We start from the raw sequence: 18,810 nt of genomic DNA on the forward strand, positions 1-18,810 counted from the left end.
AGAGGGGGTTGGCGAGCCCTAGCTTGGACCTTCCAGCTTGATGTAGCCCTCATCAACAGCTACCTTCTTCAGGCTCGAGGGCAGCCAAAGTGGAAGTCATACAACAGTCAGATTGCGTGGAGGCAGCGCCTTATTGATGATCTCATCAAGATGTACCACCCGGCATCACAGTCAAGGTAGAAGCTTCGGGTCGGGGACGAATCTACGCCTGTATCACAGCACAAAAGAGTCTCGCGAGGGAAAAAGTCAGAGTGCCTTGCATGTCAAGGCATACGGCTTGGAGAGGTCAGATCACGGAGGCCGTTGGGTGCGGTCAACGGCAACAGCGGGCGGCGGCAGTCAAGGCGGGGATGCGCTATGTAGCACGCTGGCTTGCTGGAACTTCTATCACCATATAAAATATGCGGGCAATGATATACCTTTCATGCGCTAGTCTTTGGTTGGCCAGTCATCCCTGCAAATACCGCACTGGAGGTTTACGGCACTCTAAGGGATAGGCGGCGTGGCCCTCGATATGACCCAACCCGAGCCCCTGCCTGCGGATCATCCCCTGGCAAAGTGCCGAATGCCGTAATCACTCACATGTCAGCTGGCACACCCCGCATTATGGCGGGATCGACCAGCGCTTCGGACAAAGGAGGAATGGTGGGCATGGGAGGCATCATCAGCCACAGAGCAGCAGGGCAAGCGAACAGTGTCGTGGCCAGATACTCGGTCACCCTCGGCTCTCGAGACGACCAGAACCCCTACACGGCCGAGTTGGGGGCGATAGCGATGGCATTGCGATGCATGCCTGACGGACTACGGGACCGAAGACTTACCATACTGTCAAGCGGCCAGTCAGCTCTGAAGGCGATCGCGCGACCGCGACAACAGTCGGGACAGTGCGCCATCCGGGAAATCTACAACCACATCCGACGGCTGGGAAAAGGCAACAACAGTGTTAAAATGATCTGGGTACCGTCCCGGGACGACGCGTTCCCCTTGGGACCCAAGGCGAAGAGACAGGCGCAGAGAGCAACCGAAGCAGGACGTACGGCAGAGACGCCGCCATACCAAGCTCGATCGACGCGGACAAGACTGGCGAGAGCACAGCTACAACAGCACCAGACGCTACCGGACAGAGTGGGCGGCTTCTCCAAGAGGGTTGACAAAGCGCTACCAGGAAAACACACAAAGGTGCTATACGACGGACTGAAGAGGCGCGAAGCAGACACGCTTTCACAGTTACGCACGGGAATGGCGAGGATCAACAGCTACCTGTCGAGGATCGGCGCGGTGGAATCAGACTTGTGTGATTGCGGACGGGCAACCGAGACGATGGAACATTTTCTCTTTCGCTGCAGCAAGTGGGATGCACAACGCGAAGGCATGCGGCGAATCGGACAAAGCGAGATGGGAAACCTCTCATTCTTTCTGGGAGGAAAGTCGGCGTTGGACGGACCGAGATGGTCACCTAACCTACAGGCGGTGCGAGCAACAATCAAATTCGCGATGGAGACAGGAAGACTAGGGCCAAGGGAGGAGAATTGAACATACTAACAACCAGAACTAGACAATACTAACACAACACAGCCTCATTTTGACAGACTACGCTTCAGCTGCTGAGGATAGGATGCTGAACACTTGGAGAAATTGGCCTTCAAGCAGGCCTGTCAGAGAGAGTCAAGCGAGGCCAAACGAAAGCGATCCAGGGAGAGAAAGTGGGGCTTTACTTTGTGGTCAGGATTGAAGGTGGCAGAAATGTAAATAGCATAGCGTATCCCATGGCTCTATGAGATCCGTTCTCCCGGGCGTAATAAATCTACTACTACTACTATGGCGGGATCGCGGAACCAATGATGGTCTCCGTGGTGCACCATTGTTCGACCAAGTGTCTAGTCTGCTGAAGTATTGGGCCCAGTCCGTAGCGTGGCTTGTCTGTGCGCCGGAGCATTACTCGATTTTAAGTTAATCCCCACAACAAAAGCGATTTTAGTGCTATCCTGGATGGATAGATGCTGTCGATCATGATGTTTGCCAGTTGCCCGTATTCCCCTGTTGGCCTCATGGTCGTTTCGTCAGAGACTCCTCCGGCTGATCCGTGCACCCAGGACCCCCGATGAAATTTGCCGACTGAGACCAAGTGCGGGAGCGCGTTTGATTTGCCGCACTTACCTTAATCATGGTCTGGGTATGCCCGTATGCTTTTGGGAAAGCCTTGTCCAGGGCAATGTAAGGGGCCGTATCAACACTTGAGGCTAACACATTGTTTTCCTGCCGGGAAATACCGCAGAATAGGTGGGTGGCTCCAGCCCGAACTTCTGTCAGTTGCTGAAGAGTGAGATCGCCTACCCCAAAAGCCAGCTGACGCCACCGAGTGTCAGCCCCGCGTAGCCCGGACAACCAAGAATGATATGGGTTGACGGAGAAACATGCCCATTTATGGCACGGATGAACATGACAGAAAGGTACCCTCTTGCAAAGGGGCTTCCAATCAGCGGAAGAATTCGGCGGTAGAAATGGCCTCGGCCTTTCTGCGCGGAAATTCGAGCTGCGTACTATGGCATAGAGACGACGGCAACGGCTTGATCTCCACATAACGAAAGTTGATGGCCGAGGATTCTCATCAGTGCTAGAAACACTGTCTTCTCGCCACAGTTCGTCACTAACTCAGGACCATACCCGGCACCCAGCGGCCCAACAGCAGAATGCGGTGGAACGGACAGTAGCGCAAACACAAACTTCACCCCCCTGCACGGGAAGCTCCGCCGGGGCGATGCACCGGCCTTCCGCAAGCCACAAAGTGGCATCCAAAAGGCATCATGTAAGGAGAGCGTCGATCACAGTGTAGCAGCCCCAGTACCCGCTTCCCCGCACCCGCCCTCCTGGAATGCGAACGGAACAGCGCCACCTGGCTCACCCCTTTCAACTTTTGTCCTCTGAATGCTTCATCCCTATGAAGCGACCGTGACGCACGATATTACGACTCATGACCCACCCACAAGGTTTTCGTCTCTCAAGCGCTAAGAGCAGAAGATGTCACGCTTGCATGACGTCTGGGGCTCGCGGCGCGTTAGGATTGATTCGTGGAGTAGCTATTCTAGCAAATGACTTCTCGCAACGCCTGTCTAAAGACATTGATTCTTTCGCGCCGCGGAAATCTGGAACTGCACCGACACCCTGGCGCTCATCGCTCTCTCCATAGCAATGGTCGGCGGTTTGCTCATTCTTAATTTTCTTCTCGACGACGGGGGCTACCAGGCTGGAGATTGCACATTAGGTGCTGAAATGTACAGAGGAAGGACCCGACGAGATGTTATGCTAACCTCAAGGTATCGTCAGATCTACTAGGAATCGCATCCAATCTCGCGATACTCGACCACTCCAGCCTCCAACCCGAGAGCGCTAGTCCTATAGTGATGTTTCAACCTGAAAGTCATTCAGCATTCTTTGTTGATCACTTAGCCCGGGTTACGCCACAATTCCCTCCCCGGAGTTTCCCAGAAATACAAGTTGGCTTTACTCCGTACCGTGGCGCCAAACGCTACGCCACTCCACAAGCAACGTTCGTGCCCCATCAAGACCAGTCTTCGGCAAGGCCGTGTTCTCTAGAAGCTTGCTGAAGCTCGATGAAGCTCGAGAAGCTTTCTAACCGGAGTCGCCTTCAGGTACCGAAGCCCCCTGTGCTGTTAATGGTGGGCGATATTCAGGCAGGGGGGAGGAAGGCTTGAATTCCAGCCAATCTGTGCAGAGGCCGGGATGCTTGCGGGCGTCACGACGTACTCAAGTCAGTGCTTTGTCACTAGATCCGTACGAGGGCTGGACTTTAGCTCCTGTGGCTTAAGCTATTGACTAGCGGCTGATCATACACCAATACCATACCATAGGCAAGGATACCTGTCTTAATCATTATCATCCTTCATTTAAATTGTGATACCTCTTCTGAATGGAACTAGAATCTGGCTAATTTATGGTCATTCTCAGTTGATGTCAACCCATACTTGGTTCATAATGATCACACTTCTCTCTCCCCATTTTGTCCCCCAAGAGGTCACCGAAGATGACCTTGCTCTTGCTTCGCTGGCCTGGGGCTTCACGATTGGCTTTGGATGGCTCACCACCTGGACTGCCATGAAGCAAACAAAACGTATTTACGAGAGACGCGGCCTTCTCGTATTCCGCAGTGCCTATATCTGGATGATCTGGCTCGAGATTCTTGTATGCCTCATCTTCAGCATTATCTGTTGGTTGCACTTGAAAGGCATAATTCCCCCGAGGTAAGCGTTGATCCCCTGTGTGTTCGATGATTCCTCCTCGCACAGCCCACGTTTCCTATGGGTGCAATAGGTCGAACATATCTGGATAGTCAAGGTAATGCTGGAAATGCTAACCCTGCTGGTAATCGAACATGGCGACATGGCAATCGACACCTGCTAGTAAGGGCAGTTGAGAGTGCGAGGAGGGATCTCTTGGTGATGTAATGTTTGAAGGAGGTACTAAAGATTGAATCATCTAGTTTCGCGTTCTACTTTTGCATTCGTAAGCAGTCTAAGCACCCTAAGTCGCCAAGAGAACGATAATAACCTCTGTAGTTACTACATGGGCACTTCAAGTAAGTATGCTCCACTTACCCTTCCGAAGTTTATCAATGATTCTATCCATTTTAGGTTCAATTTCTTCTCCAAATTATCATTAATCGTTGCTCTATCCTACTCGCAGATCGGAAAACGGCATACCGTCTTAAGGTCGGTGTTGCGGTCTTAATCACCGCCGTTAATATCTCGGTCTATAATATTTGGATCCCCGCCCGTCTCCAGATCTCAGAGAAATATATCTGGATAAACGAGTGGTGGGACCGTATCGAGAAGGGGATCTACCTACTTGTCGACGGAGCACTCAATTTCTATTTCATTCGCGTTGTTCAACGGAACCTGGTGGCAAATGGCCTAATCAAGTATAAGAGTCTGGTCAAGTTCAATATGTGCATCGTCGGATTCTCCCTCAGCATGGATGTCCTTATTATATCTATGATGAGCTTGCATAACACGTTCGTGTAAGTCAACTCCATTATATTACCCTACATCGCATGAACCGACAAACTTTCACGAGGAAAAGCGGAATAGATAATGGGAGACACTCCTAACTATGATTTCAGTTACATGCAGTTTCATCCCTTCGCCTACATAGTCAAGCTCAAGATCGAGATGTCAATGGCAGACTTGATAGGGAAAATTGCCAGACAACGACAATGTGGTGTCACCACCTCCAACACTTTTGGCAACCTTGAGACAGCGCGACAGGGAAGCGTTCCAAGTAAAAACCTCACGTCCACGCATAGCAGGACAAGAGTCTCCACGGATGGAATTCGTACTGTTCGCGGAGTTGATGTAGTATCTATCGAGTTGCAGGAAGGACCAGATGGGTCAGCTGCCTTCAATGGCCGGTCAAAGACGAAGAGGGACATGGGGTTTCTTGGCGAATCTTCATCTTCAAGCTTGCAAGTGGGGGTGGCTATTTATACCACGGAAGACAATCGTATCGACGTCGACGCTGCGACAAGCAATCATGGGGAAAGCACATGTAGTGTTGCAGATAGCTTCGACGAGAACGGATCGGCAAGGAAGGACGACGATGACGAAAGACCGCTAAGGTAGAAGCAGATGGCAGATAAGAAGTAAATGATGATGTGGACAAGCGCGGATCGTCTTCTTCCAGACCTCGTGAGCCGATGCCGTCGTAATCGTGCTGCAGCCAAGTTGACAAGCGGCATGTCGAGCGCAGGTGAAGGGGCTCAGCAAAGCCGTCGTCCGAGTCCAAGCAGCCTTCGTCTAGATCTGACTCTTCAGGACGTTTGCCGTATGAAGCTTCAATAACTCGAGGTTTCGGCCACGTATACTCCCCATATTTGCAGGCGTATCGCGGCTGGCAGCTGGGAAAATTGAGAAAGGCGTTGATCGAGCACGTACCCCCTACATAGCCGCCAACCGATGGACGGGCCACAGGGGTCAGATGACCGATAGGAATGGCGATGGGAATTTTTGGAATGGGACGCAGTTCGATCGCGCTCGTCTGAGGCGGCGTACGAAGAACGGAGGCTCAAGATGGCAGACACGATCAGATCGCGGAATGAAGATGAGGAATGCGACAGAGCCTTGTTTTTATATATGCTACGCAATGACGAGCTTAAACGTCGCCTTCACTTGTATGATGTGGTCACAATCTTAGGGTAGGAGAGAGTGGGTGGAGGGGCATAAAAGCTATTACAGTCTGAGGGCCAGGAAGTGGGATCGAAGCTCTTGATTTCTCGCTAATTGAGGGGACCAAGAGAGGTCTTAAGTACATTAATTTGATCCCTTGGAAATACACCACTTTAAAGGTCAGGGCGGTCACCGCCCTGATGATCATCAGGATCCAATTGATCCGGCTGATCTTGATTCCAAATACCCTAAAGATCTAGGTAGTCTGTAGGATCCTGATTCTGATGATCCTACGGGTCTAGGTGATCCGATGATCCTGACCGGCAGGATTGATCCTAAAACGCGAAGTTGATCCCGAAATGCGACAGCTGAGATATAGCGGGGGTGCGGGACACTGGCGGAAGTGAGGAAAGACAGCCAGATATGGATTCTATTCTACGCTCAAACTCTCGTCATATACTTGAAGTGATGTTAGGTCATTGTGTATGGTAACATCTAGTCGTCATTAGATCAGATGGTCTCATCAAGCTGGGAAACGTTTATAATCTATTGGCCACGTCAATGTACTGATTCGATGTATGGTAATCAACATAATACTTAAACCAGTCCTAGCTCCCAAGCCATATCCGTGGTGCTTTCCTGACGTGTCGTTGAATACCTCTCTTGGGTTGCGCCAAGCTCGACAGCCATCCATTATCATAGTAGCCATCCAAAGAGACCCTAGCCACAGTCGTTGCTCTGAAAGGCACAAGGGGACAGTAAGCTGCATTCAAGGCCGTGTCCGAGATGGCAGATCTCTTATGAAGTGAAGAGAGTTTGAGGTGCAGGTAATTATGCTCGAGATACTCGACTTGACCTTGGGCCCCTGTCACTCTAGTTACGGTGTCATTCGCCACGTAATCGAAGGTCGAGTCTGTGCAGGATCAGAACCCGTAGTTACAGGGGGATGCCATTACCACAACGACCCTAATGAGTGGGATAATTGACGGGGCGCCAAGATGCCCATATGGAATTGTTAGCAGACCCGCACATCATCCAAAAAAGAATACATGGGAAAGACAGCCGCCAAAAAGCCACCTGCAACCGTGACGCCCAGGTTCCAGAAGGAGTGCTCAAAAAGTAAATCAGATTGCAAATGACTAAGTCATGTAGATCTGTAGATCTTACAGTCTATTATTTGCACTTTTTCAGGGGGTCTGTGTGCCCCGTTGCCTTTTTGTGAAAGGAGCTCCGGTTCTTCATTCGACTTTTGAAAAAGCTTTTATTAGGATGTCGCTTGCTCATATTTTATTCCACTCTTCTATGATTCCTCTCCTCATCTCATGCTGTGCGGTCTTTCCATTTTTCTTGAAAGCCTCTCGAGCTACAATCATCATATCTATTGGACCTGCTTGCTTTATTCAAGTCATGCGAGCAGCAATGATTGAGGAGTGGATAGCGGCTTCCGCCTTGGATATTCCTGAACAACTTGCCGACGAGCACGATTCGATACCCAAAGAGGCTGATCCACGCAGCCAGAACGATTATGGCCGGGAAACGAGACCAATAAAGCCAATGGGAGTCATTCGTCAACGAATTAGGCTAAAGAAGGCTGGGGAAAAGATGACTCTGAGTCGCACCGTGACGGGTCGTGTGAGCCTTATCTCTCGAAAAGCGACGTTTAGACTTCATTTACGAACGAGGGAAAGAAGGGCGCTACTGCATCCGCTGTTCCGCCAAATGATTTAAAGGTTGGTTTCCTTAACAACTAGGAGTTGATGGAGTATAGCTGACGTTAGAGTAGCCCCGTGCGTGCCAATATTCATGTATTGTGGTTGTTGGGGGAACTATTGAGTTTCGTGACCATGATTGCGAATGGAGTATCGTGATGGGTGCCTTGGCTGCTTGTGACGGTACAAGAGCACGAACGAGGTCGAGTGCAGCTTGGGCAAAATGATTGTTTACAAGGAGAGAAAGAGATTCCTAAGGAAAGCTCTGACTTAAGCTATTTACACAATATTCATAAAGTGAGACTATTCATAAAGTATGAAAGTCACATGATCGTTCCCTCACAGGTCCATCCAGAAAGCTATTAGGGCATGCTTTTTCCTTTCTTCAATTAGAGACCCGCCTTGAGATCAAGGACACTTTTGCCTTTCTTGAACTTTGAATAAAATGCTATTGTAGCAGCTAGTATCCCTTTTTCTATTAATTTCTTATGCACATTAGATCAGAAACCATTTGGCTAGTTGATCTAATGCACTTAAACTGACATTTTGCCTTGAGTTCTCGAGATATCCTGTTCGAAGGTGCCTGCCTTATCTGTCTAGGATGGGTGCCCATCGCTAGGCAGATGTAGCTCATAATTACCACTCAATTCAATAGGTATTAGATACAATAAAGACTGCCCACACTGTAAATCTTGCATCCGTTTCAGACAACGGATGCTGACATACCCTAGAGTCTAATATACTCCCTTATGCTGATTGGTCCATCCTTATCAATTTACAATGACAAGCCTGCTTGAAGGCCAAGGGTCAGGAAGCGGTCGGTATGTCCACCATCACGCACGCAGATTCTAGCCTAAGCGGACACGCATACGACGTAACCCCTTTAGGCAGATCGGCCTCAGTCGAGGCTCGAGTGCGCTTATGCGGTCACTCCTACACGAGGAAAAGCAGGGTCTGATAATTACAAATGGGCAACCGACATGCAGGCAGTACTGACGACGATCAAATTCGCAATCGCAACGGGGCGGCTTGACGTGGACCCGAGGCCATCGGCAGACTAACCATTCATATCAAATCATACTAACATCATATAGCCTTATTTTGACAGACCGGGCTTCAGCTGCTGAGGATAGGGGACGGCTCCACTCAGTTACATGACACAGTCACCGATCATACGCCTTCGCGGCCCCACAGGCGTCCCACGGCGGATCGAACATCTTCAACTTCCATGGACCGGGCGCGCACGCGAGTAGCCTCGTTCCTGCCGTAGAGCCGCAACGGATCGATCATCGTTACATCGCGCGACATGGATGTGGCAGAAAGCGGATGCAGTAATCAACGTCCCTAGTTATAAGACTAACATGCAATTTAGCCCCGGCGAGGAGAGGAAAGCATTGCTCAAAGTGGATATTTTCATCTTGCCCTGCATCGTGCTTTGTTTCTGCTTCCTCCAATTCGACGCACTAACATCAGCAATGCTCTGACGGACACCCTGCGGCAGGATATCAATGTGAGATGAAAGCTTAGGGTTCGGGTTAGGGTATTCTTGTTCACAATACTCACAAACTCTCAATATGACTTTATACAGTTATATGACTAGTATACATACTTATCATATAGAGAGACCCTTTACATTGCTAGAATCCGTCGACAGAATTAGATTGGCTGTTTCTTTATAAGCTATTAACTACATACATAGCTCGACCCACGCCTGTCCAAGCATGTTTTAGTATGCCCTGAGAACTGTATGATGCTGTATTTTTCTTTGTTAGCTAATATGCTATAAAAGCTCATGAATAAAGGAAAGACTTACCCACTCATTGCCATTATAGCCTTCCAATATCGTGTGGACAAACTCCTTATAGCCCGCCGTAGTAGAAAATGCATAATGCGCCTCTCTAGACTCCCACCCAATGAGCATCATCGCTCCTCTACCCTTAGGTTCCGTAGGGGTTTTCTGGATTTCTTCCACTACAGGCCCCCAAACATGGCCGTAGTGTCCGTCAACGGGCACTTGAGTAGAGCCGACTAAGAATCTCTCGATCCGATCAGAGAAATTCGGCTCTGTGTTATAGAAAGTGCATAGCTCTAGAACAGGAGCTTTCCCACAAGGTGAAATCGGAAACGAGGACGGCTCCAGATGATGGACGTTAGGAGCTCCGCTCGTTAGGCTGTTTAGACTCTCGATAACATAAGCATAGTCGTCCGAAGCTGCGAATTCTTCATGCGCATTCGGTGCCCAGTCTAGGACAGATATCAGTCAGGACACCAGAAAGGTGTTTAGATGGTCAAAGTAGATGGGTAGTCGAACATACCAATAAGCAGCTGTGTCAGTGAGGGATCCTCAAGTGAATTGCCATAGTATAAGCCATGATAACCTGGCTGTTTAGCGATCATAGCCATTATCTCCTGCCAGAGTTTGTGTGCTGAGTTATTCTTGTTATCAACATCCACTCCCTCCATAAAGTGGAATGAAGCAACTGCAGTAACGGATTTTTCGGATGCCATTTTCTGATAATTGCTAGAATAGCGTAAAGTATCGTCAGAGAACTGTGCTCATAGGATACGAAACGTAACTATGCAAGAGAAATCCGAACTGATTTATAGACCTATCTCGGCTTCACCGGGCTGGGGTAGAGATGGAGGCAGGAGATAACGGTCGTTAACACCGCACTGAGAAGGAGCTCGGGGTTTTACCAGGGGCCGACGTTTGGAAGGTGAGCCTAATAAGCTTTCTATGGAGTGGGTCGCCGGCGGTGCTGTACGAAAACACAGACAAAGAGACTTTCCCCTAGGCTAGAATGAGAAGAGAGCCATCAAGATCTACGCTCCTCATGGTGGTCATGGTGAAAACCGCCGAGAATTACCGAAGTAGACGTCGTTTTCGGGTCGGCTTTATCTGTCGGCTTCGGCATAGATTAGACCGAAGCTACTAGTCTTGATGGACACAATCAAGTGGCAACGGCTGAAGTGGATAACTTACATGCCACTGTCTGAGCTTAGGTTGTTGGACGTCGCGTCTCCCTTATCGAGCCTCGGATTAGATGGGGCTCGGTCTCGCTCATTTGACAATTAATTCGCCGAGGCCGAGGCAGTGGCCTGCCCAGAAGACCTTCCTGCATAAATGAAACCTGTTCTTGTGGCAAATTCTGTCCCCTGCCTGTGGACTAGGTGCTGATACTTGGAAGGATTCCTACCATATCCATCCAGTCACGGCCCCAATCATCGAGCCGCAGGACGGGACGTTCCTGTGCTGTATGCTGTCGCCGGAAGGTCCGTTGCGACAAACAATCGCCGTGTTCTCAATGCGAGCGAGGCGGGTATTCGCGCTGTTGTCCACCAGTTATACCGCCAATCCGCCGCGCTCGGAGAATAGCCCTAACAAGGAAGCCTTACTCAGAAAGGGGACATCAAGTCAATACATTAATGAAGTACTCTTCTCCTATGCCACTGAATGGTCTGGTGCCTCGCATCCCTCGAGATCTACTCAAATGGCCATCTAGGGGCACGATGTTCGAACAGCCTCGGTAACTCCAGGAAATGAATCTCCATAACTATTCGCTACCTCGCCATTTGGTTCCATGGGCATTCTCCATGCCTTAGCAGTATATCAAATGCAAGGACCAATACAAGACGGTCTACTGCCTAGGCATGGATCCGCGCATCATAGAACACAGAGGGCACGTTTGTCAGCCCGAGAGACAGGCCGGTTGTTGTGTGGTTGGTGCTGACTCATGCAGAATGCTGAGGCAATCCCATTGCATCTACCCGAATGTCGCGAAACGCGGCTCCCAGTGTCTTGGGCGGCACCGTAGCCCAGCCACCACCTATCATCGCATGTGTATGTGCATGCAGAACTCGGCTTTCCACCCACACGGCCCAAGGATAGCGACTCAGAGCCTCCTTGAGACCTCTACGAGGTATTCTGTATGCAAGCCCGCCACCAGATTAGGTCGTCTCTGCAGCAGCTACCGAGGTGGAGGTGACCACGAAATCTGGGTAGACTTTCCACGCTTCAGACGCAATCTGTACCGTGCCTGCACTGCCTCGGCGATGTGAAATTTTCCCCACCCCTCCATGGGTATGGACAACGACCCGACACGCTAATATGGGCGGAAAGGTCCATATTCACGCCAAAGAGAAAGTTCCCGCCTGGTTCGGTCTTCGTGACGAGACCGCCAACGTTTCTGCCTTGTTTACGGAGTCGCCATCATCTCCTGGAGGAAGGGCAACTTCGGGAAATACATGGTCCCGGACACTCCGAGAGTAAGTACGCTGACGGTAGGTATTAGAAAACTAGGAACCCTGTGGAACTTAAAATCAACTCCTGACCTTGTAGCTACTGATAATTTAACGCCACTTCGGGAATCACCTAGTCCCCGAGGCTCCGAGAGCGGGTGCCTTTACTCTAGGTATCGGTACGCTAGATATCGGTACGCTGGATCGTCCGCGGGGCTTAATGCTAGAGTAGGTGGATTAGAATTCGCTTAACTTGAATCCATGCCCGGAGTTAATGTAGTTCGGACATATGGCGAAACGCCGGTGGATATACGAATTAATTTTCGCAAAGAATATTGAAGTGTATGAAGCCGTTTTATTAAGACTTGTATAAATAATCGATACATACCGCATGACTTCGTAAAATAGTACTGAGCACCTCATCATGGATCTACCTGACCAGAAGTTATACAACCTTCCTGCCGACGCAGTTTGGTTTAGTAAGTTAACATCAGTCATCCTATCGGGCGAGAATTAACTCGAAATGAACAGTAACCGGCTGTTCGTCAGGGCTAGGCCAGTCTCTCGCTCAGCTAATTAGCAAGCATGCGACCCACCGCTTGGTTGCTACAGCCAGGCGACCCAGCGCCATGTCAATGATTCCAGACGGCCCTAATGTCCTCAAACTTGCCCTGGATGTCACCTCCCAAGATTCTGTCGACACCGCGACCGCCGCGGTGCTCGATAAGTTTGGCCGTATTGATGTGCTCGTCAATAATGCGGGATACTCTGTTATGGGAGATTCGGAGTCCACGACCGATGAGCAAGCTAGACAGGTCGTTGAGACTGACTTCTGGGGTACGGTGAAGTTAACCCTTCAAGCAATGCGGATCATGCGGGAGGAGAACCCCAAGACGGGTTCGTGCGGAGGGGTGGTCATGAACATCACGTCGGTTGGTGGATTCATCGGTCTTCCCGGCAGCGCCTTCTATAGTGCGAGCAAGTTTGCTGTGGAGGGCTTCACGGAGTCTGTCTCTCAAGAAGTACGTCCGGAATGGAACAGTAGGTTCCCCTTTGGAGAATGGCTATCTTCCAATGCTGATAACCTCAAGTTCACTTCTGCCTAATCGAGCCTGGAGGCATCGCGACCAGGTTTACGGGCTCAATGGTTCGAACAGCATCTCACCCTGCCTATGCGGCTGCAGACTCGCCTGCCCGGGTCCTCGAAACATACATCTTAAACGAGGATAATCAAAAGACATGGTCTTCGCCAGAATCGGTTTCTGCAGGCATGTATGAAGTTGTGAGCCGCGGTCAAAGAATTCCTCTCAGAGTCCCGCTCGGCCCAGACGCTTGGGGCTTGGTTAAGGAAGAGATCAAGCATATCGATCAAGACCTTGATGAATTGAAGGATTTGAGCTGTCGGGTCGGCAGTGCACAGCAGTTTGAGTCTATCCAGTTCCTTAGGAAGGCGAATTAAGTTATAATTAAGTATTAATATATCTTACTTACGGGCCGTAAGGTGCAGGAGCGGATCGGAGGTTGAGCATGTTAGCTGACGCCGGTTTTGACTGGCCGCCTCCATGGTCGTCGCAAAGGGATGCGTTGCTGGCTCTTATAGTAGCATACAGATGAGGTGGAGCTTGAGATGTCATGGCTTGTAGATTCTACGTGCATATCCTGTTTAGACGTCCCGCCACTCACGGCATGCTAGGATCTCCCACGACGCTTCAGTTTCGTACAGTAATGCACCTGTAGACTCTCGACAGACCGCCCCGGATAGGCCTTACTGAACCGCTGGTGAATCTTGGGCCACGCCAGCATCTCCCTGCCTTCCTTTAACTCGATGAGAAGATTATCTTCCTGTGAGGTGTATTTGGCTCTTGGAGCTGAAGCACGTTTGGCTCTGCTCCTCGTCTGTGTCGAGGGTAAATCAACTTGATCTTCAACGGTGCTGCTAGCATGCCCACGCTTTGTACAAGGAGTCCAGTCGAACTGTAACTAGAAAGTTGTTCTGCTGTTCTCGGTTATGCGCTTGAGCGAAGCATTCTCAAGCGGCCATTCCTCAAACCTGGCGAGAACCGCCCTGACTTCGGTCTCATCGGACGTCGCCTGGGATGACACTGGGCTGAGAAATCTTTAGTACCCTTCAAAGACTTGAGGCCAACGGCGACATCGCCAGCGAGTCTCAAGCGGAACTGGATCAATTAGACCCTAATACCTTCGAAAATATCTTGCTGTCGAAGACCAAACTTACAAGTAGGCAGGTGCTCCCTCGAAATCACTGCTGAATAGTGCTATTTGTGTTCCAAATGCAACAATGGAGTCGTTCTCTGGAATTGGCATATACGCCCAAGTAATGGATCGCTGACGTCGACGGGAAAGGCAACGATATGTCGCCTCGGGGCATGGGGCTGCCTTTGTATGAGCATGAATGGCATAGACGTCCCCGAGACAGAAGAAGAGGGTAATTCCGGTTGTTTTACACAACTCGATCGTTCGGAAATGCGTGGAGCTGGTGATGTTTGCTGGGTAAAAAGGGCATTGCTCTATCACAGGGGGTATTGGTGTATCCCAAATCTGAAGGCCATGACATGTTTCAGGCAACTCCAAACGTAAAAATCCAAATTGGCGAGACATCAGCATAAGTTTTCGGCTGTTGGAGGGTATTACCCACCTTGAAGCGTGCTGTGACACCCTGGAGGTAGCTCTGTTCCAGTATGACGAACGCGAGGCTGTCAGTTCGCCATCTTTGGAATCGTGGTCTCTCAGGTAGTCTTTCGATCTCTCTGATCCCATACGAGTCGATTGTCAAACGGAAAACCGGCAGTTGACGGACTGTCTTTGATAATACCGGTGGACCACGTTTCCACGCCGAGACAGTACACAAGGGAACTGAGAGGAGTTCATCCAAAGAAGAAGTGGATAGTCGTCGAACAAGGTCGAGAGCTCCGCTGTACCGCCAAAACAGACTCGTCGCCGAATAGCCATGAACCATACGAAGTATTTCTGGGGTAAGGACCCTCATTCTCGGTATGCCAAGGTCATCTGCTCTTGCCAAATCTAGCGTGATAGCCGGTTCCTCGAGGCGGAGATTGGGTGCTTGACGCCACGGAGTCCGCCAGGCAGTAGCAATCCAGAGGTGGTCCAAATAATCGTCCAGCTTGCATCGTTGCGCGACAACGTCGAAGCAATCTAAGTGTACAGTAGATGCCTCGGGTGAGATGACACAGCGGCTGCAACCGGGTTTTCGACACAGGTAGAGGCCGTTCTCGTCTCGAAGATTAGGGCCATATTCAGGGAAAATGCAGGGACTTTGCGGTGCGAATACGCGGTCGAGCCGTTATTACCGAGTACTACCCAGGTAGGAACTTGCAATCAGAATCGGACTTCAGTGAAAGGGAGCAATTCATTTACGGACTTACGTACTACAAATCGCTTACTGACTTTCATTAGGCTGCCACATGCACCGCAGTGCGGTCCGAGGCCAAGATGGCCGTCAAGTTCATCGAGGATTGCCATGGCCAACAAGGCGCGTTCTGGAGAGTCGGGGGCGTTATTCGTAAACCTCAGGAGATTGTGCAAGACAGGCTTGCCATTAGGTCTTCATGGCCGCCACGGCTTGCCTCGTGGGGAGACGATAAGGGACCGGAAGTAAGTGGATGCAACGAATGTCGCGAGATGTGAGACGTGATGTTTGTTCATGCAAATGCAAGCACCGGATTAACTTATGTTCCACTCCCGCCAGCAGACTGTAGGAGATTTACCTGAGGAATAGCGCCTATTAAATCGCAGTAGTTACCCTATAACCCGGCCAGCACTGTCAAAGGTCACACGAACATCGCATCCATCCTTGTATTCTTACTTTCTTGGCATGCAAATGTTAAGGAAGTGGCCCTAATTACACCTTTTACCTTAACGAGTGTGCACCAAACGACCAAATCTGCGCTCCGCGCAGCCTCTGGCGGTGGCGATGGCATCGTCCACAACTAGCCCGCCCGCTGCCCCAGATCCCTGCGATCTGGGAATCCATACTCCTGCCAATCTGAATCGAGGAGCCCGTGCAGCCCTCTTGCAAAACAGCCCCGCTGTCGTGAATGGCCCAATAGGTAGCTCACCCGCTTTTGTGAGGACGGCGCAGACGCCACCCTCGCCGCTCAACACGATCTCTCATACTGCAGCCACCGAAGGAGCTCAGCACGCCTCGCCTTCCACCTCGCCCAGCGCCGCTTGGCCCCCGGATCGACAACCGGTTTCTATTACCGACATAGCAAATAGGCTCGCGCGTGATCGCGTGGAGGAGCACAACGCCTAGCTGAAAGTGTTTGAAGCCTTTTGCGCTTCATTCGAAGAGACTGCTAAACGATTCACCGCTGGACCCGAGCGCCATTTCGCACAGGAGTTTGCCAATGGCTTCCTGGCATTCTGGAATTAGACGCTCCTTGGCACCAAATCTGCCCCTGCGCCTACCTATAGCAGTGTCGCGGCGACGCACCCCGCCGCAAACATCGCCCCTGCCCATCAACATCAGCAACAGCAGGCGACCCGACGTCTCCAGGGACAACCAACCCCTATCCCGCCCCGAGACGACCTCCGAGTCTTTATCCGGCTGGAAGCCGACGCCCCGGCCAGGAACAACATCAGCTACGCGATCCGGACTCATATTTCGGGAAAACTGGGGATCGACCTGCACCGAATCCCACAGGCGGCCCGAGTGAACTCCGGATGGGCCGTCCGGGCGACCGACCGACCTACCCGCGATCTCCTTGTGCAGCGACAATCTGAGTGGACGGAAGATCTAGGGGCTACCGCTGTGGAAATCAGCCAGAAATGGTTCACCTATGCCGTCCCGGAGGTTCGCCGAAAACTGATAGACCTGTACGGCAACGAAGTGGATTACGACACCGCGATGAGGGACGAGATCACCTGCCAGACTGGGCTGAAGCCTGTGAGTCCGCCCCTCACGACATAACTCGGATGACCATCCGACATGGACCCTACTTATATCCTTCCTGGAGCCGACCCGGAGATACTGGCGACTATTCGACAGCCGACCCGCCAGACTCATTGTCAAAACCAGCCTGCCAAACCAGTGCGACATCTACTGGGACTACCATGCTCCGCGCGACTGTGGCAGACGAGCCCGCTGCAAACATTGTGGCAAGACAGACCACGACGTTAAAGCATGCACCACCCCAGAACAATGCACGAACTGCCTCGGACCCCACGATGCGGACTACTCAAAATGTCATGCTCGCCCGAAAAGAACCCACGGCATGCTCCGCAGCTTGACCAAGGAGGAAAGGAAGCCCGCTCGGGAACTGGGCATCGAACTGTATCGTCAACGCAACCCCGAACCGCAACAACACGGCCCAGAGCCACCACCAGATGACTCTGGGTCCCAAATGCGATCAAGCCCCCCGACCACCAGCCCGGCTACCAGCCCAGCCGCGTCAAGCTCGCGCTCGTACTTCATGGTGTCCACGACCCTGGGAGTAGAGGAAGAGCCCGAACACCCAAGGCCCGGTTCCCCCAAGAAGCGACGCATTGTCCTCATCACACGCCCTAATGAGCACGAATAGACGCCCTCAAGCCACCACAAACAACAAAAAGACCCTCCGGGTCTTTCAGGCCAACGTGGGCAAGGTCCCTCCCGTCCACGACTGTGCCCTCGCACTGGCCGACTCTGAACGATACGACGTTGTCCTCCTACAAGAACCGTGGACAGCAATTGCAGACTCGCGCTGTCTCACGAAGACGCACCCGGCATACGACACCTTCTCCCCAGTCGATACGTGGAGCAACGCAAGTACTCGACCTAGAGTTATGACATACGTCCGCCGAGACTCCGGGCTTGTGGCGGAACAAAAACGCCCATTCCCGATCCGGGACGTCCTGTGGCTCACGGTCAACAACACGACGATAGTCAATTTCTGCCGCCAAAACGACGAAACTGACGCATTAGATACCCTATTACAATGGCCCATCCCGGACCGCTGTCTTGTGGCAGGAGACTTCAATGCCAAACACCACACCTGGCAGACAGTCCGATCAGTAGACCGAGGCGGCGACATCGCCTCTTGGGCGTCGGAAAACGACCTCAGCTTGCTGAACTCCATCGACGTGCCTACGAACCCCCACGGGAATACAATCGACGTCGCCTTTACGAACATACCCTTCGCGGAAGCTACTGTGGAAGATCACCTCGCCACGAGCTCTGACCATTTTACTATCAGTATACTACTCCCTGGCATCAGACTGGTCCCATTGCAACCAGGCAAAATCCGCCTCGCAACTGACGATGAGCTCAAGCGCTTCGTGGAAATTGTGGAACTAGGATCATCAGGGATCCCCGGTGCCGCCTCGACCCCATCTGAGCTGGATGAGCTTGCGTCGTCGCTCACGAACCTCTCGCAGGCGGCTGCAAAGACAGCTGGCCGACCCGCGCGAAAGGGGGCACACAGCACTCCTTGGTGGACCGAGTCGCCTAGTCAACTTGTTGGCTTAGTCCACTTCCTGCCCAAGTCCACATCCACTTCCGTGTGCTCTGCTCCACTTTTCGCTCTGCTCTACATTATGTTATTGGATACGGCCCTACGCCTTACGCAGGAACAAGGTACTCCTACCGAACGATTCCGTAAAGGAGACCTCATAATTATGTAAGCCTAGCCATGCTTGCCCCAACGGCAGTGCTTCTGAGGGAA

General features: G+C 51.4%; 7 protein-coding genes across 7 annotated transcripts; 5 read left to right on the forward strand and 2 right to left on the reverse strand.

Annotated features, from left to right (window-relative positions):
• Positions 1 to 3,993: 3,993 nt before the first annotated feature.
• Positions 3,994 to 5,636, forward strand: BGZ61DRAFT_373339 (uncharacterized protein; the record flags this gene model as incomplete). The annotated part of the gene is made up of 4 exons (XM_046242245.1): positions 3,994 to 4,229; positions 4,499 to 4,521; positions 4,702 to 5,035; positions 5,138 to 5,636. 4 exons carry the CDS (start codon positions 3,994 to 3,996, stop codon positions 5,634 to 5,636), a joined length of 1,092 nt encoding a protein of 363 aa, XP_046094434.1.
• Positions 5,637 to 9,614: 3,978 nt separating this feature from the next.
• Positions 9,615 to 10,396, reverse strand: BGZ61DRAFT_541330 (uncharacterized protein; the record flags this gene model as incomplete). The annotated part of the gene is made up of 3 exons (XM_046255034.1): positions 9,615 to 9,641; positions 9,702 to 10,132; positions 10,204 to 10,396. The coding sequence occupies 3 exons, from the start codon at positions 10,394 to 10,396 to the stop codon at positions 9,615 to 9,617; spliced, it is 651 nt and encodes a 216-aa protein (XP_046094435.1).
• A 2,155-nt stretch (positions 10,397 to 12,551) lies between these two features.
• On the forward strand, positions 12,552 to 13,586 carry BGZ61DRAFT_500501 (short-chain dehydrogenase; the record flags this gene model as incomplete). Its single annotated transcript, XM_046251552.1, has 3 exons — positions 12,552 to 12,606; positions 12,659 to 13,168; positions 13,219 to 13,586. 3 exons carry the CDS (start codon positions 12,552 to 12,554, stop codon positions 13,584 to 13,586), a joined length of 933 nt encoding a protein of 310 aa, XP_046094436.1.
• Positions 13,587 to 14,107: 521 nt separating this feature from the next.
• On the reverse strand, positions 14,108 to 15,785 carry BGZ61DRAFT_524174 (uncharacterized protein; the record flags this gene model as incomplete). The annotated part of the gene is made up of 4 exons (XM_046252629.1): positions 15,532 to 15,785; positions 14,784 to 15,301; positions 14,364 to 14,686; positions 14,108 to 14,234 (listed from the first exon to the last, which is right to left on the reverse strand). Exons 1-4 carry the CDS (start codon positions 15,626 to 15,628, stop codon positions 14,108 to 14,110), a joined length of 1,065 nt encoding a protein of 354 aa, XP_046094437.1. The 5' UTR covers positions 15,629 to 15,785.
• A 252-nt stretch (positions 15,786 to 16,037) lies between these two features.
• BGZ61DRAFT_571523 (uncharacterized protein) lies at positions 16,038 to 16,679 on the forward strand. Its single transcript, XM_046256069.1, has one exon. The coding sequence runs from the start codon at positions 16,080 to 16,082 to the stop codon at positions 16,419 to 16,421; it is 342 nt and encodes a 113-aa protein (XP_046094438.1). The 5' UTR covers positions 16,038 to 16,079; the 3' UTR covers positions 16,422 to 16,679.
• Positions 16,680 to 17,674: 995 nt separating this feature from the next.
• BGZ61DRAFT_310637 (uncharacterized protein) lies at positions 17,675 to 17,893 on the forward strand (the record flags this gene model as incomplete). Its single annotated transcript, XM_046238804.1, has 1 exon — positions 17,675 to 17,893. A coding segment is annotated over one exon (219 nt), but the record flags the coding sequence as incomplete, so codon positions are not given.
• Positions 17,894 to 17,932: 39 nt separating this feature from the next.
• Positions 17,933 to 18,586, forward strand: BGZ61DRAFT_312806 (uncharacterized protein; the record flags this gene model as incomplete). Its single annotated transcript, XM_046238831.1, has 1 exon — positions 17,933 to 18,586. A coding segment is annotated over one exon (654 nt), but the record flags the coding sequence as incomplete, so codon positions are not given.
• Between the last annotated feature and the right edge of the window lie 224 nt (positions 18,587 to 18,810).

Source organism: Ilyonectria robusta, assembly GCF_021365365.1.
Source record: "Ilyonectria robusta strain PMI_751 chromosome Unknown BGZ61scaffold_59, whole genome shotgun sequence".
NCBI lineage: Eukaryota > Fungi > Ascomycota > Sordariomycetes > Hypocreales > Nectriaceae > Ilyonectria > Ilyonectria robusta.